The sequence below is a fragment of the Aspergillus melleus genome, assembly GCF_016097325.1.
Source record: "Aspergillus melleus strain CBS 546.65 chromosome Unknown contig4, whole genome shotgun sequence".
Classification (NCBI taxonomy): Eukaryota; Fungi; Ascomycota; class Eurotiomycetes; order Eurotiales; family Aspergillaceae; genus Aspergillus; species Aspergillus melleus.
In genome coordinates, this window is record NW_025763373.1 from 3,743,838 (window position 1) to 3,757,512 (window position 13,675).

Sequence of the window (13,675 nt, forward strand, 5' to 3'; positions counted from 1 at the left end):
GGGGGCTCATGTCAACTCGGTGGCGTAGCGACGATACGCGTGGATGTGTCTTGTACATACATACTCTACTACTAGATAATATTAGTTGACCGACCATCACGTGGACCGGGCACTGCCACGGTGGCTACGCGCACTAACCGAGTTCGTCAATATGTATTACTCCGGACTTGACTTACATACGCATGATATATTAGGCAGTCAACTACTCCGTACTCCAGAATTATCTCCCCTCTCCTCCTCCCAGACAGATCTTCATCTCCGTTTCCAGCACGCGCATCCATCTGATTCGTACTTCAATCCTGAAACGTGCCAGCATCTTTGGGGAATCCAGATAAAATCCCTCGCCTCGACTAGAACAGGACTGATGTCATTCGCCCCGCCTCCTGGGCCTCCGCCTCCATCTGTGCCGGAAGGATGGAAGGCTCAATTTGAGCCCCGGTATGAGCAATGGTAAGACCTTTCGCGAAGTCCAGGAGATCCTTATCGGCTTGCTAACGATTATCCTAGGTTTTTTGTAAACCTGCGCACTGGCAAATCCCAATGGGAACGTCCCGAGACCAGTCCCTCAGAAGAAGAAAAGTTGCACGGGGCCCCGAGTGAGCCGCCGCCGTCTTACGATGACTCGGCACCGGGCGGAGACCCCTCTGCAACGGTTCCTAAGGTGGATGAGAAGAAGTCGCTGGGATCTAATAACCCGTACAACCAGACGGGGCCGGGAAACAGCACTCTGGATAGCGACGCTCGCCTAGCCGCTCGACTACAGGCCGAAGAGGAGGCGCAGGCCAGGGCCAACAGCCCCGGTAACCAAGACCCCGGCGCCGCGGCGGACTACTACGCGGAAGCTTCGCGGCCACTGTCATCAAGCCACCGGGGCTCTGCGGCGTCAACGCCCGTGCAGAACACTGCACCGGAACAGAAGTCGCGCAGCAGAGGGTTCCTGAGTAAGTTGATGGGGAAGACCTCCGGTGGTGCGGGTGGCAGTGGCGCCGGGTTTGGAAGACCCCCTCCATCCATGCCCTACCAGCAGCAGCAGCAGCAGCCGGTATATGGCTATCCCCAAGGAGGATACCATGGTGGCTACTCGCCCCAGCCCGTCGGATATGGATACCCAGGGTATCCGCCGCAGGGAGGCTATTATCCCCCTGCGATGCAACAGCAACCGCCGCGCCGATCGGGAATGGGGATGGGAACTGCGGGTGCTGCGGCATTGGGTGTGGGTGGAGGGTTGATTGGCGGTGCTTTACTAGCAGATGCAATCGAGGATCATCACGATTATGACGATTATGGCGGTGGCGATGACTATGGCGGCGGTGATGACTTTGGAGGCGGCGACTTCTAATCCTGCGTCGTCTGTTCGGCCTCAGAAACGGTCTCACGAAGTGCTATGAATGAAAGACGTGTATCAGTATGAACCGGTGGGAAAGGCTCTCTGTCTTTATGGTTTTTGTTTTTTTTATTTTATCTCCTCAAATTTGATCCCCTCCTTTCTCCAAATGATGTCGCACGCGCGGAGTAGCAGATGGATGGTTGGGATATAAGCTTAGTATTTCAAATCTTTTTTGGCCAAGTAATAAGACATATTTGCTGTAGATCAATCGACACTGGATTAAGCCAAGTTTTCAGCCCTCGATCTCCAGCCGGCACTCATTTGCGCCTGCGGGTAGAGTCGCCGCCGTCTCGGCCAGTCGACGCTCCTGGGGATGCAGCAGTCTCCGCGCCTGCTGCCGCTCGGGGAGCTGCGCCGGCCATCCAGCCCGCAAGGTCGAAATTCCCCGGGGCACTGCCGCCACTGGCCATGGCATTTGCACCGGAGATGGGAGAGCTGCGGGACTGTTTCTCGAATTCGGCACGCATCTCGGGATCCACTACAGAGGGTGCAATTCTTCATTAGCAAGGCTACATCGAGGAGAACGGGCTATGAACGGGCCAGAGAACAAGGGGGACTCGAGAAAGAAGAACTCACTGTTTTCCATCAACTTCGGCATTCCAAACGTAAAGCCCAAGGCCACCAAGGCCATCAGGATCATGGGGTTCTTGAACAAGGCCAGAGGGGAGACTGGGGAGGCGAGAGTTCAAATCCGTCAGCTTCCGGCATAGACATTATTTTCACGAGTTGACAAAACCCCGCAGGATTTGTTGTGTTCTCACATGTAGACCTTTGTTCATAGAAAGCCCTCCTTGTCAGCAACTTGGCTTCCACCGTCACGTCACCGGAGGAGGCGGCAGTAGCAGCATCGACGACAAACTTCTCAGCGCCACGATTGTCCCAGGGGTTTCCGCGGAACGTTTCCCAGACGCCCAGCACGACGCCGTCGGCGGAGACGTCGACGCGATAGGGGGCAAACACATATTCAGCGGACCGAATGTCGAGCAAGTAGGATTGGGGCTTGGACGAGTGGAGAGACCGGAAGACGAAGGTGCCGGAGCGAGTCAATGAGGCGCTCAGAGGGTGGGCAACAGCCTCAGCATCATCTTTGGAGTGTTCGGACGAGGGGAGCGAGGTCAAAGTGGCATGTGTCCCGGCTGGCAGGGCGTTGGGGTTGGGGAGCAGAGTCGAAGGGGGGATGGTGACGGTGAGGGTTGAAGCTACCAGCGTTGCGGTAGCGGCAACGAACAGCAGCAACACGTGCAGAGAGCGGGTTAGCGAGCCCATCGTTCCTTAGATGGTAGAAGTGGATGGGTTAAAAGGTCGCAAGGGAGGATAGCGAGAGAGTCTGGCGTAGAGGGAGAGCAGATGGAACAAAAGACGGCGGCGGTTTGGAGTCCTCCAGTCCATGCGGCATTAGGCACTTTTAGTCTCGGCCGCAACCCCGACCGTCCCTCTGTGTCTACGCCAGCCTTCAGCCTTCAGCCTGCAGCGGCTTGGAGCCAAAAGACTTATAAGAAAGATAATCTTCATGTCTACAATGCACAATCGAACTAGAACTAGATTACGAGATCTGTCTCAGTGTCTCCGCTCAACGGTAACTAGTTAGTAGGTATGTACATACAACACATACAGAGTCCCCGAAGGGTCCCTCCCGCCTTCCCCTTCCCAGCAATCTCTATAATATAAACATAAACGAAAAATGAACAAATAAATAATTATATATAAATATATAAATCAAAGGGAACTCGTATATCTACAGTTTGGCTCGAGGACTAGACTGCTCCGCCGTCGCCTGGGTGTAGAGGTCATCCAGGAGTGTACGGTATTGCTTTGCAGCCGGAGGGCGCTTCAGCTTCAGACTAGAGGATGGGAAAGCAAGGGTTAGTACAATGTCCGCTAAATTGTAATAGAGCACAGAGTCCACTTACGTCGGCGTTAGCAGGTTGTTCTCCACGGTGAACGGATCGATCATCAACGCGCAGTTCTTGACCCGTTCATATCCTGCAAGCTTATGCTTCTTAGCAACGCGCTCAAGATCCTTTAGCACGGCCGCCCGAATCTTCTCGTTGTTCAGAACGGATTTGATATCGGCTTCGCTGATGGTCCGGCCGAGCACTTTGCTAGCGAATGGCGCAAACGTGTCGGGCTGCACTCCGAAAATGCCCACCAAGAACGTCTGAACGCTTTCGCCATGAATATACCCCTGGGCGAAATACCCCAGCTCGGACAGGTAGACACCCTCCAGTCGCTCCGGCGAAATGTACTCGCCCTGGGCCAGCTTCAGAACGTTCTTCCGACGATCGATGATAACGATGCGGCCCTTTTCGTCGATGGTGCAAACGTCGCCGGTTTGGAACCACCCGTCTTCCGTTATCGCCTTGGCGGTCTCCTCCGGGTTCTTGAAATACTCGCGGAAAACATTGGGGCCCCGGAGAAGCAGTTCGCCGCGAGGGTACGGCTTGTCATCGACCGAGTAATCCATGTCAGGCAGAGAGGCCAAACAAGCTTCCGTGCAGGGGGCGAGTCGGCCGCAGTTCCCGGCAGTGAGGTCATTGGGGGCCTGAGCGCAAGCCATGGCGTAGGTTTCGGTAAGACCGTAACCCTGCGCGAAATCCACCCCGAGAGCGACACGCAAGAAGTCGTGCAGCGAAGGATCCAGTGGCGCGGAGCCGGAAACCATGATTCTCGTGCGTTCCAAACCCAGAGCGCTGGCGACCTTCTTGGCCCAAATGCGATCGTACAAAGCGTGGTTCACGGAAGCCTTGGAAGAATCGGGGGTTTTCAGGTTTGCCATCTTGGTCGAGACAATGTGTCGTGAGAGCGCGCCCTTGAAGCCGGGCTGCTCGGTGGTCGAAGCACGGATTGCGTTTCCAAAGCGACTGTATAGACGAGGCACAGACATGAACCCCGTAGGTTTCAGTATCTTCAGGTCGTCAACCAGCTCCACAATATTGCCATGGAAGTACCCAATCCGAGCGCCCGCCCAGAAGGCCGCATGTTCCGACAAACGCGCGTAGATATGTGCAAGTGGAAGATACGATGCCATCGTATCGCCTTTGGCTTGTTGGACCGTGACCAGAGCACCCGTAGTGGCGGCCACGGCATTCTCGTGCGTCAAAACCACTCCCTTAGGAGGGCCGGTCGTCCCGGAAGTGTAGTTGATGGTGACAATGTCCGAAGGCGAGGGGGCCTTGCAAGGACGATTGGCGGAAGCGCCCAACTCCTCAACCTGGTCCATCGTGTAGATGGCGACGTCCTGCCCGGCAGCGACAGACTCGAGGAGAGCTCGCTTCGAATGGCCGGCCTGTTCACCGGCGTCCATGGGATCCAGGCTGACGATGATCTTCAGATTTGGCAGCAGAGGCTTCAACTTGAGCAGCGTGGGGATATGTGGCAGCGAAGTCACGACGCAGTGAAGCTCCGCATGGTTGATGATGTACTCGGTAGCATCCGGGGCCAGAACGTCGTAGATGGAAACGGAATAGAGGCTCTGGGACATGCACGCGAGATCTACGATGCCAAATTCAGCACCACGCCGTCATCGAGGGAGGGAAGGGAGGGACCATACCGGTGATTTGCCATTCCGGGCGGTTTTGACACCACAGACCAACACCATATTGACCGGGACGGTGGCAGTCGTGCTTCAGATGCAATTCCACCAGTCCGGCACCAAAGGCCGAGCGCCGCTGCTGGACCGTCTGATAGTCAATCCACTGGTACGAGCCGAAAGTCTTGGTATCTTGGTTGTAAGGGCGCCATCCGAGACAGTGGTTTTTGGGAACCCGGTTAGCGGTTGACTCGAATGCATCGTGTGCGGTGAGAACCTGAAACGGAGCGTCGGTTAGCACGGGGACACAATGTACACCAGGCGGTGCCAGCCATGCACATACCTGCGGATCCAACGTCTTCACAAGTCCCTTCTGGGCGCTGTGGGCGCGATAGATTTTGCTCCTACCGGGCTTTTCGGTTCCCGGCAGGGCGACGGAGTAAGGAGTCCCTTTGGGGGGTTCTTGTCTCAGCTCGTCCGCCCGAGCGAGATGCAGCGGTTGTTGAGCGAAAAGCATAATCTATCGCAGAGACGATCGAGTCAGCCCCGAGTTCATCCAAAGCTTTGAGGGAGGGGATGGAGGCGCAAAACTCCAGGCAAGCTCACCAATGTGTTAACACAACCCTATAAGTGAAGACAGATGATGAGTTGTGTTACAACCAAGGGTGTATAAGGTGGAGAGAGAAGGAAAGAGAGAGAGAGAGAGAGAGAGAGAGAGAGAGAGAGAGAGAGAAGGAAAGGGAAAGTAGGAAGTATGAAAGACCAGGATGGACCGGCGACTCCGTGAACAATCAACACTTATGCAAAGCATGCGGGTCCCGGAAGGCCGCTGACTGGCGGACGGTTGGCTTTTCGCCTCCACGCGACACAAAACGAACCTCGGCATTTCCCCGTCCGGGGGGAAAGGATTCCCCTTAACTTTGGGGCAGATGATGCCGAGGACCAGGACCTACGGAGTGCAATGCCCAGCATGTTGAACGTTGGGTTCAAGGTTTATCCTTAATGCCCGGGGTTTCATGTGAACGCGGACCATTTCATTTCATTCGGGATCGTCCGTCCCTGAAGGTTGAGAAGTATATTTTTTTTTAGGTATTTCAACGTTATTCTGTATGCATACCCCACACCCATAATTCAAGATCGGCTGCTTTTAACTACGAAGTACAGAGTAACTGCTGGCTAGTGCCTACTCAGCCTGAACACCCCTTGCGGCCTGGAAGGATTGGGTAAAATCCGCAATAATATCGTCGATATGCTCGGTGCCCACCGATATCCGAATCCCGTCCTCAGTGACCCCGGAATTAAGGCGTTCCTGCTCGGTCAGTTGCTCGTGCGTGGTTGACCAAGGGTGGATGGCCAGCGTTTTGGAATCGCCCACGCTGCGTCGGTCTGGTTAGTCGGAATGTCCTGCGATCACACGTGTCGGGGAATTGCGGACTAAAAGATCAGAAAACCTACTTGGCAAGATTGGAGATCAATTTGAAGCCGTCGACGACCTGACTACCGGCCGCCGCGCCCCCCTTGACCCCGAAGGATAAAACACCGCCAAACCCGCGCGGCAAATAGCGCCGGGCGGTTTCGTGGCTGGGGTGGTCTGCTAATCCGGGGTACGACACCCAACTCACGTTCTCGTTGCTCCGAAGCCAGTCAGCCAGAACCCGTGCATTGTCTGCATGGCGCTCGGCACGCAGACTCAGAGTCTCCAGTCCCAGCAAGAGCTGCTGCGCGGCGAAGGGGTTGAGTGCCGACCCCACGTCGCGGAGGATTTCTACGCGGACCCGGATCGCAAAAGCAAGCGGTCCGAAGGTCTCCCAGAATTTCAAGCCGTGGTAGCCTTCGGAAGGCTCGACAAACTGTGGGAAGCGGGCGGCGTGTTTGCCCCAGTCGAATTTCCCGCTGTCGACCACGACGCCGCCGATGGTGGTGCCGTGACCCCCGATCCATTTGGTTGCGCTATGAACGACTATGTCGGCTCCGTGATCGATGGGACGACAGAAGTAACCGCCAGCCCCAAACGTGTTATCGACCTAGTCATTGCCAGTCAGAGAGGGTTAGCAGTGGCCTCGTTTGGTTTCTATAGTTATGGTCGGTACTTACCACCAACGGGACGCCCTTTTCATGAGCGACCTTGGCAATTGCCTCGAAGTCAGGTACGTTGTAGCGAGGGTTTCCGATCGTCTCGACGTAGACGGCCTTCGTGTGATCATCGATGGCAGCGGCAATGTCGCTCGGGTTTTCTCCCTGGATGAATTTGGTGGTGATTCCCAGCCGCGGGAACAAAACCTTGAATTGATTATACGTGCCGCCGTATAAGTTACTGGTCGACACGATGTTGTCGCCAGCATGCGCCAGCGCCGAGATTGCCATGAACTGAGCGGCCTGTCCCGAGGAGGCTGCCACGGCTGCCACTCCCCCTTCCAGGGCCGCAATTCGCTTTTCGAAAACATCCACCGTCGGCTAGGGAAGACGTAATGGTGAGTGACTCCGCGTCAACCCCGAACTGGACGCAGGTTCCGTCAGGACTCACATTCATGATACGGCTGTAGATGTTGCCGAACTCCTTAAGGCCGAAGAGTCTGGCGCCATGTGCCGAATCATTGAATTGGTACGACTGCATAGACTGTTAGCTTCAGGCGCGGGTTGCTCTGGCCGGCGCATGCCTACCGTAGTCGCGTAGATGGGCACTGCCCGGGAATTGGTGGCCGAGTCGGGTTCATGACTTGAGAAGACAGAGTTAGCATGTAGAATCCGTCATTTTAGACATAAGGATCAAATCACCCGGCGTGGAGTTGTAGCGTTTCAAAGCGAGGCTGCGGTGAATCCGACATGACGACGTGAGAAATAGCAATCGGGCTGTCATGGCAGGAGGGGAAGAAGAAGTGAGGACGACTTGAGCGCGGGGAAATGGGGAGAGAGCCAGGATGGCGTGATTGAACATGGATCGTCCAGAATTTCCCACGGTAGGATGTACATTCATAACAATAACCAGACTGCCATGCCAGACTGCCAGCGCAGACCGCCGAGGCGCTTGTCGTCATACCTTCAAAAGGCTGCCGCGTTAATCACAAGCTTCCCAAGCCAATGACGCTCTCCATACGAGCGCCTCGGGTGACGATCGTATCCCCCGATATTCCAGGATTCTAATAAATTGGTGATGACGATGCTTTTTTCTATCCTGCTTTTTAAGGCAGTCTCCCTTTCGACCTTCCCTGACCATCGTCGAACCCCCGACACTACTACTTCTCTCCGTCCGTGATATCAACGAGCAACACCAGACAAAAAAAAAAAAAAAAAAAAAAAAAAAAAAACAGATTACCTATTCAAGCTCGCCATGGCTTGGAACTTTCCCTGGATTTATCCCGTTCGGGTCATTCAGGTCATCTTCGCCATCATTGTTCTCGGCTTGACCGCGTATAGTGCGTAAACACCTTTCCCTCTCCTCTACCCGTCGCCGGGTCTTTGATCGACTTATGGTTGTTAAATCCCCTCTATAGTCATCAGCCTCTTCCGGGGTAGCGACACCGTTAATTTTATGCTCTTCAATGGCATCTGGACCGCATTTTTTGCAACTCCCTATCTTGCCCTCGCCCCGGTGTACTTTCCCAACCTTGCGCATCGGTTGGTCATCCCGGCCGTCGAGGTGCTCACCATGATCTTTTGGTTTGCCGGGTTCATTGCTTTGGGTGCTTTGCTGCCGGCCCCAGACTACTGCCACTGGAGCGCTTGCAACTCGGCGCAAGCGGCGACGGTGTTTGGGGCGTTCGAGTGGTATGCACCTCCCCCGTCCATGACATCTGTCGACTGCAACTAACGTGGCTGGGGATAATTAGGGCTTTGTTCGTGGCCACGACCGTGACTTCCGTTCTTGGCGCTCTGCGATCCAGATCGAGCTCTCCCAGTACGAAGCCTGCCCCTCAAACTTCTGCCCACGTTGGCGTCTAAACGACCCTATAGCCGCGGTTCCTTGAAGGTTTTCTGTCGGCAGCTGGCACTCGATGATGACAGTGACACAAGGACGTGGGGCCATGCGTCCAAGTTGGTCAAGATGTCATGATGGTAACCCATAGGACGACGACCCGGACTTTCCTCCATCACTCTCATTACCCTTCTAACATCTCCTGTTGAACATGATCCTTGCCGTCGCGGTGAGCATTTATGGCTTATGTTTTTAACCGTATACCCCTGGTGTTCGAATTGTACTATTTACCATTGCATATGTCCGGTTGTGGACCTTATAATAATAACTTCATATCAGAGATCATTACTTCATTGGGTCGTGGATGGACCGCAACCAAAATAAATAATACTAACTAGCATTAACTATTTATGAGAATTAGTTAATAATAAGTAGTTGACTTAACTAACTAGTGGACTGCACTGCAGTTACTAAGATTCACTTCTACGATCACGTGCGGGGAGGACTTCCGCCTTACGGAACACACGAGTCAGTCCTCGGCCCTCACTCAAAGGAACATCGCCACTGGCAAGATGTTGCCCTTCGATTCGGGGCTCTCCGGCGGCAAAACCGTTTGTTCGTCTTTCCCGCCACCGCACGCTCCAGATCTGATGCCGATAGAATTCCACGGGCGAGTCCGCCGACTCGCCGACTCGACACTCGACGCGAAAAATCTTTCTCCTCCCCACTCCATACTACACTCAGTATGGCCGGCCCACTTCGTCAACCGCCCCGCTGATTCGCCTATCCCCCTCGTGGAAGATGGAAAATTCGGATGAAAAAAAAAAAAGAAAAACCCTAAAAAAAAAAAAAAAGAGAGAGGGACAGAGACAGGCAGCGAGGAACGAGGGGAAGGCAAGAAAAAAGAGGAGTATATACTTCTATCCAATGCTTTCTTAGACTGATCTTTACTTCAAAGCCGATCATCTATCAACGTTGCATTCGTCTCAGTTAGTGCCTGAGGATAGCCGGCCTCCGCTCAACTCAGTCATTCTTTTTACATAACATCTTCCGGTCCTGAGTACATAATTGCATTATCTCGGTCTCTATCATTCGTCACTCGCTCTATCGCTGGTATATCGGCCGTCGAAAGAGGGGACAATTGCGTTTCCTTGCTATAAATCATCGACCTTGTTTCTCTACTCCACAGGAAAAGTACTTCGGCGGAGCAGTACCTTTTTTCTCCTTTCTATTTTTTCTTGGCTTTTATCCAACACTCTATTTCCAATCCCTTCTTCCAAAGAGACGGCGAGCGAGAATCGGAATCGAGAAAACCCTGGGTGGTGACTCAAGCGTGTTTGGTGGAGCCGCCTTCGCCTTTCCTCACAACCTTGACACATTTTTTTTCCCTCGGGTTCCCCGACGCCTTTCATTCACCACGCTTCTTCATTGATACCAATTGGACTGTTGGACGGCCAAGCATGGCCTCTGAGGACGAGGTCAACAGCACGCCAAAATTTGCCGGCGACAAGGGCATGATGCCCAACGAGGAACCCATCCAGTTCGATTCTACCAACGCGTCGCCGGATTTGCAAGACGTGGACTGCGAGAAACATGGCGCAAGTCGCGAGTCAAACCCGCTACCTGATCTGAAGCGGAAGCTGAAGAGCAGGCACTTGCAGATGATTGCCATTGGTAGGTCTAGAACACCTGTTCCCTCCGGTGTGTTACCCGACTATCAAATGCTGACACGTGCCTAGGTGGTACAATTGGAACAGGTCTATTCATCAGCAGTGGTACTGCGATTGCCAGTGCGGGCCCTGTCGGTGCGCTCATCGCCTATCTGTTCGTCGGTTCAATCGTGTACTCCGTCATGACCTCGTTGGGAGAGATTGCAACTTATATTCCGATTCCCGGTGCCTTCACGTCCTATGCTGCCCGCTTGATTGACCCCAGTCTGGGGTTTGCCATGGGCTGGATCTATTGGTTCTCTTGGGCCAGCACCTTCGCCCTCGAGTTGACGGCCACGGGTTTGATTATACAGTTTTGGGACAAGGACATCAATATCGCTATCTTCATCGCCGTCTTCTGGGTCGTCATCACCCTCTTGAACTTCCTGCCCGTCAGCTTTTACGGAGAGTTGGAATTTTGGTTTTCCAGCATCAAAGTACTCACGGTGGTTGGGTTCATGATTTTTGCAATTTGCATCGATGCCGGCGCCGGTGGAAGGGAATATATCGGATTTCGCCACTGGGTCAACCCCGGTCCGTTTTCGCCGTACGAGGGAATCTCGCCCGATTCGAAGGCCAAGTTTGTGGGCTTCTGGGCGGTGCTTATCCAGGCTGGCTTTTCGTACCAAGGGACCGAGTTAGTCGGTATTGCTGCCGGTGAGACCGAAAACCCCCGCAAGACCGTCCCCTCCGCCATTCGCAAAACCTTCTACCGTATCCTATTCTTCTTCGTCTTGACGATCTTCTTCATCGGCCTGCTGGTGCCTTACACCAACCAAGACCTCCTCACCGACGGCAACGATGCCAATTCCTCGCCTTTCGTCATCGCTGCCAGGCTGGCCGGTGTCAAGGTTTTGCCCGACATTATCAACGCAGTCTTATTGACGGTGGTGCTCTCTGCTGCCAACTCAAACGTATATAGTGGGAGCCGTATTCTGATCGGCTTGGCCCAGGAAGGATTTGCCCCGCGTTGGTTCAAAAAGACCACAAAGCAAGGCGTGCCGTACTTCGGCGTTGCATTTACCGCCGCCTTTGGCTTGCTTGGTTTCATGAACGTCTCCAATGCTGGCAGCACGGTATTCAACTGGCTTCTGAATATTGCCGGTGTTGCTGGTTTTATCACTTGGTCATCGCTTAATGCCTGCCACCTGGCTTTCATGCGTGCCTTGAAGGCTCGCAACATCTCTCGTGATCTTCTTCCCTATAAGGCCGTGTGGCAGCCATGGTATGCCTGGTATGGACTTTTCTTCAACATCCTGATCATCTTGACTCAAGGGTTCACCGCCTTCATCCCAACCTTCAGCGTGACCGACTTCTTCATTGCCTACCTCAGTCTGATTCTTTTCGTGGTGCTGTATGTGGGCCATAAAATTGTCTACCGTACTCCTTTCGTGCGTCCTCTTGAGGCCGACATCGATACCGGTCGCACCGCACTTGAGAATGAGTCGTGGGAAACGACCGCACCCACCACGAAGTGGTATCACCGACTGAAACTCCGGTAGATATTCTATCGCACATTGCGGGAAAGTGATCAGGAGCAGAAAAGGGCATCTCTGCCATTCAGGGCTGTTCCCGGCGTAGGGTCGAATAGAGAGTCATGAAGGGCGTTGTGCCGAATGGTTGCCTTTTCTTAAAATCAATTCTGTATATTATCAAGTGATTGTTTCTGTTTTGGGCATTGGCACGGAGTTGGGTGAAATCGTCGCTTCGAGATATTTGCATTTATCCCCTGTGTTATAGTACTGTCTAATTGAATATATTTCTATCCTATTGAGTCCGCTGGCATAGTTTCTCCTGTATCGACAGTCAAGCAGAAGTAACCGTAATGACAATATTTCCAAGTCTGTCTCTCCTGTAGGTGGTTGCAATGCCGTAAATTACCCAGTGTCTGGCCGTTTGCTGATCCCTCTCTTCCTACAAATCTGATGATATGGAAGTCCCACTTTCTTTCCCTTTGATCACCACGGCCCTCCCTTGCCCAGAACACATGTCTCTTGCGCGGCCACGACCTGACCGGATTCGCCAGTGTCCTACTCAGTTCTTTCGTACGGTTCTCCTACACGTGGCGATATAGAATTATGCAGTAGCCATGGAATCCGAACAGAGGTATCAAGAATAATTGAATAACACTAGGTCGACTGACAGAGGAAACGGCAGATACAGAAGACAGAGTTGCTAGTTTGCAAAGAATGCAGCACATAAATCCACAAGGCCACCCAAATCCAAGGACGTGAAAAAGGAAACAGTGTCTTATGTTTTGTACAGAAACAAGAAAACAGAGAGCGGCACGTCAGCACACAGATTGTTGAGAGCCTCAGACACGATAAGTCCCTCTGCAGAGACAAACAGGAAAATTGAGAAAGTAAAAACAAATACAAAAGAAAACCCCTTTTGAGACACAAAGAGACCCCACCCTTCTTTAAGAGACCGTCCTGAACCTCAAACGCCAAGTTCCCAGTTCGAAAGAGGATTTACAGCAGAAGCGAAAACAAAAAAAAGAGAGAGAGAGAAAGAATAGACAACGGAGGAATTCACGTAGCAAGACAAGAATCGAATGTAAGAGTTACGAACACGCCTCCCTTGGAGTGGAAATCAATTGCCTCCTTGGCCAGGAGGCGGGGGCTGCGCGGAGCCACCAGAGCCAGCCTGCGCTCCGCCCATCATGAAACCAGGGGGAAACATGCCGGGGATGGGGACTGAAAACCCGAAACTCGGCACTGTGGGAGGCACGCCGACATTATTGGCACTGGCGACTTCGCGATCCACGTGGCCGCCGCCCATGCCACCACCCATTCCCGTCGGAGGCTCACGCTCGGGGCGACGGAAACGATCTTGCTGGGAGCGAGAGGACACCGGGCCACGCTTACCGCCGGTATCAGTGGCAATCCGACGACTGATGGCTATATAACGAATTAGCTTCGACGCCGGGGTAGGCCCGCAGAAGGTACAACTAACCTTTCGATGAAACTCCGGCACCGATCTCGATATCCGGCTCTTCCACAACCATGCCCGAGTCTATAGGCGCTCCGCCCGTTCCACCGTACTCTGCGGTCAACATCCACTTACGGTCTGCTTCGGTGAGTCTGTCAATCGGGATGATACTGATGCCGGTCTGATAGTCACTGCAATCACGCGGA

At 53.5% G+C, this 13,675-nt stretch overlaps 7 protein-coding genes across 7 annotated transcripts; 3 read left to right on the forward strand and 4 right to left on the reverse strand.

Moving 5' to 3' along the window:
* Positions 1 to 364: 364 nt before the first annotated feature.
* LDX57_008045 (WW domain-containing protein) lies at positions 365 to 1,339 on the forward strand (the record flags this gene model as incomplete). The annotated part of the gene is made up of 2 exons (XM_046089767.1): positions 365 to 450; positions 508 to 1,339. 2 exons carry the CDS (start codon positions 365 to 367, stop codon positions 1,337 to 1,339), a joined length of 918 nt encoding a protein of 305 aa, XP_045945739.1.
* A 305-nt stretch (positions 1,340 to 1,644) lies between these two features.
* Positions 1,645 to 2,653, reverse strand: LDX57_008046 (uncharacterized protein; the record flags this gene model as incomplete). The annotated part of the gene is made up of 3 exons (XM_046089768.1): positions 1,645 to 1,865; positions 1,964 to 2,056; positions 2,149 to 2,653. 3 exons carry the CDS (start codon positions 2,651 to 2,653, stop codon positions 1,645 to 1,647), a joined length of 819 nt encoding a protein of 272 aa, XP_045945740.1.
* A 469-nt stretch (positions 2,654 to 3,122) lies between these two features.
* FAA2_1 (medium-chain fatty acid-CoA ligase faa2) lies at positions 3,123 to 4,868 on the reverse strand (the record flags this gene model as incomplete). The annotated part of the gene is made up of 2 exons (XM_046089769.1): positions 3,123 to 3,228; positions 3,298 to 4,868. The coding sequence occupies 2 exons, from the start codon at positions 4,866 to 4,868 to the stop codon at positions 3,123 to 3,125; spliced, it is 1,677 nt and encodes a 558-aa protein (XP_045945741.1).
* Positions 4,869 to 4,893: 25 nt separating this feature from the next.
* Positions 4,894 to 5,433, reverse strand: FAA2_2 (medium-chain fatty acid-CoA ligase faa2; the record flags this gene model as incomplete). The annotated part of the gene is made up of 1 exon (XM_046089770.1): positions 4,894 to 5,433. The coding sequence occupies one exon, from the start codon at positions 5,431 to 5,433 to the stop codon at positions 4,894 to 4,896; it is 540 nt and encodes a 179-aa protein (XP_045945742.1).
* A 666-nt stretch (positions 5,434 to 6,099) lies between these two features.
* MET15_1 (O-acetylhomoserine aminocarboxypropyltransferase/cysteine synthase family protein) lies at positions 6,100 to 7,741 on the reverse strand (the record flags this gene model as incomplete). Its single annotated transcript, XM_046089771.1, has 6 exons — positions 6,100 to 6,292; positions 6,372 to 6,940; positions 7,011 to 7,370; positions 7,441 to 7,524; positions 7,578 to 7,632; positions 7,692 to 7,741. The coding sequence occupies 6 exons, from the start codon at positions 7,739 to 7,741 to the stop codon at positions 6,100 to 6,102; spliced, it is 1,311 nt and encodes a 436-aa protein (XP_045945743.1).
* Positions 7,742 to 8,244: 503 nt separating this feature from the next.
* LDX57_008050 (MARVEL domain-containing protein) lies at positions 8,245 to 8,855 on the forward strand (the record flags this gene model as incomplete). The annotated part of the gene is made up of 3 exons (XM_046089772.1): positions 8,245 to 8,329; positions 8,408 to 8,681; positions 8,744 to 8,855. 3 exons carry the CDS (start codon positions 8,245 to 8,247, stop codon positions 8,853 to 8,855), a joined length of 471 nt encoding a protein of 156 aa, XP_045945744.1.
* A 388-nt stretch (positions 8,856 to 9,243) lies between these two features.
* Positions 9,244 to 12,314, forward strand: LYP1_1 (putative arginine transporter). Its single transcript, XM_046089773.1, has 2 exons — positions 9,244 to 10,503; positions 10,569 to 12,314. Exons 1-2 carry the CDS (start codon positions 10,290 to 10,292, stop codon positions 12,038 to 12,040), a joined length of 1,686 nt encoding a protein of 561 aa, XP_045945745.1. The 5' UTR covers positions 9,244 to 10,289; the 3' UTR covers positions 12,041 to 12,314.
* Positions 12,315 to 13,675: the final 1,361 nt, after the last annotated feature.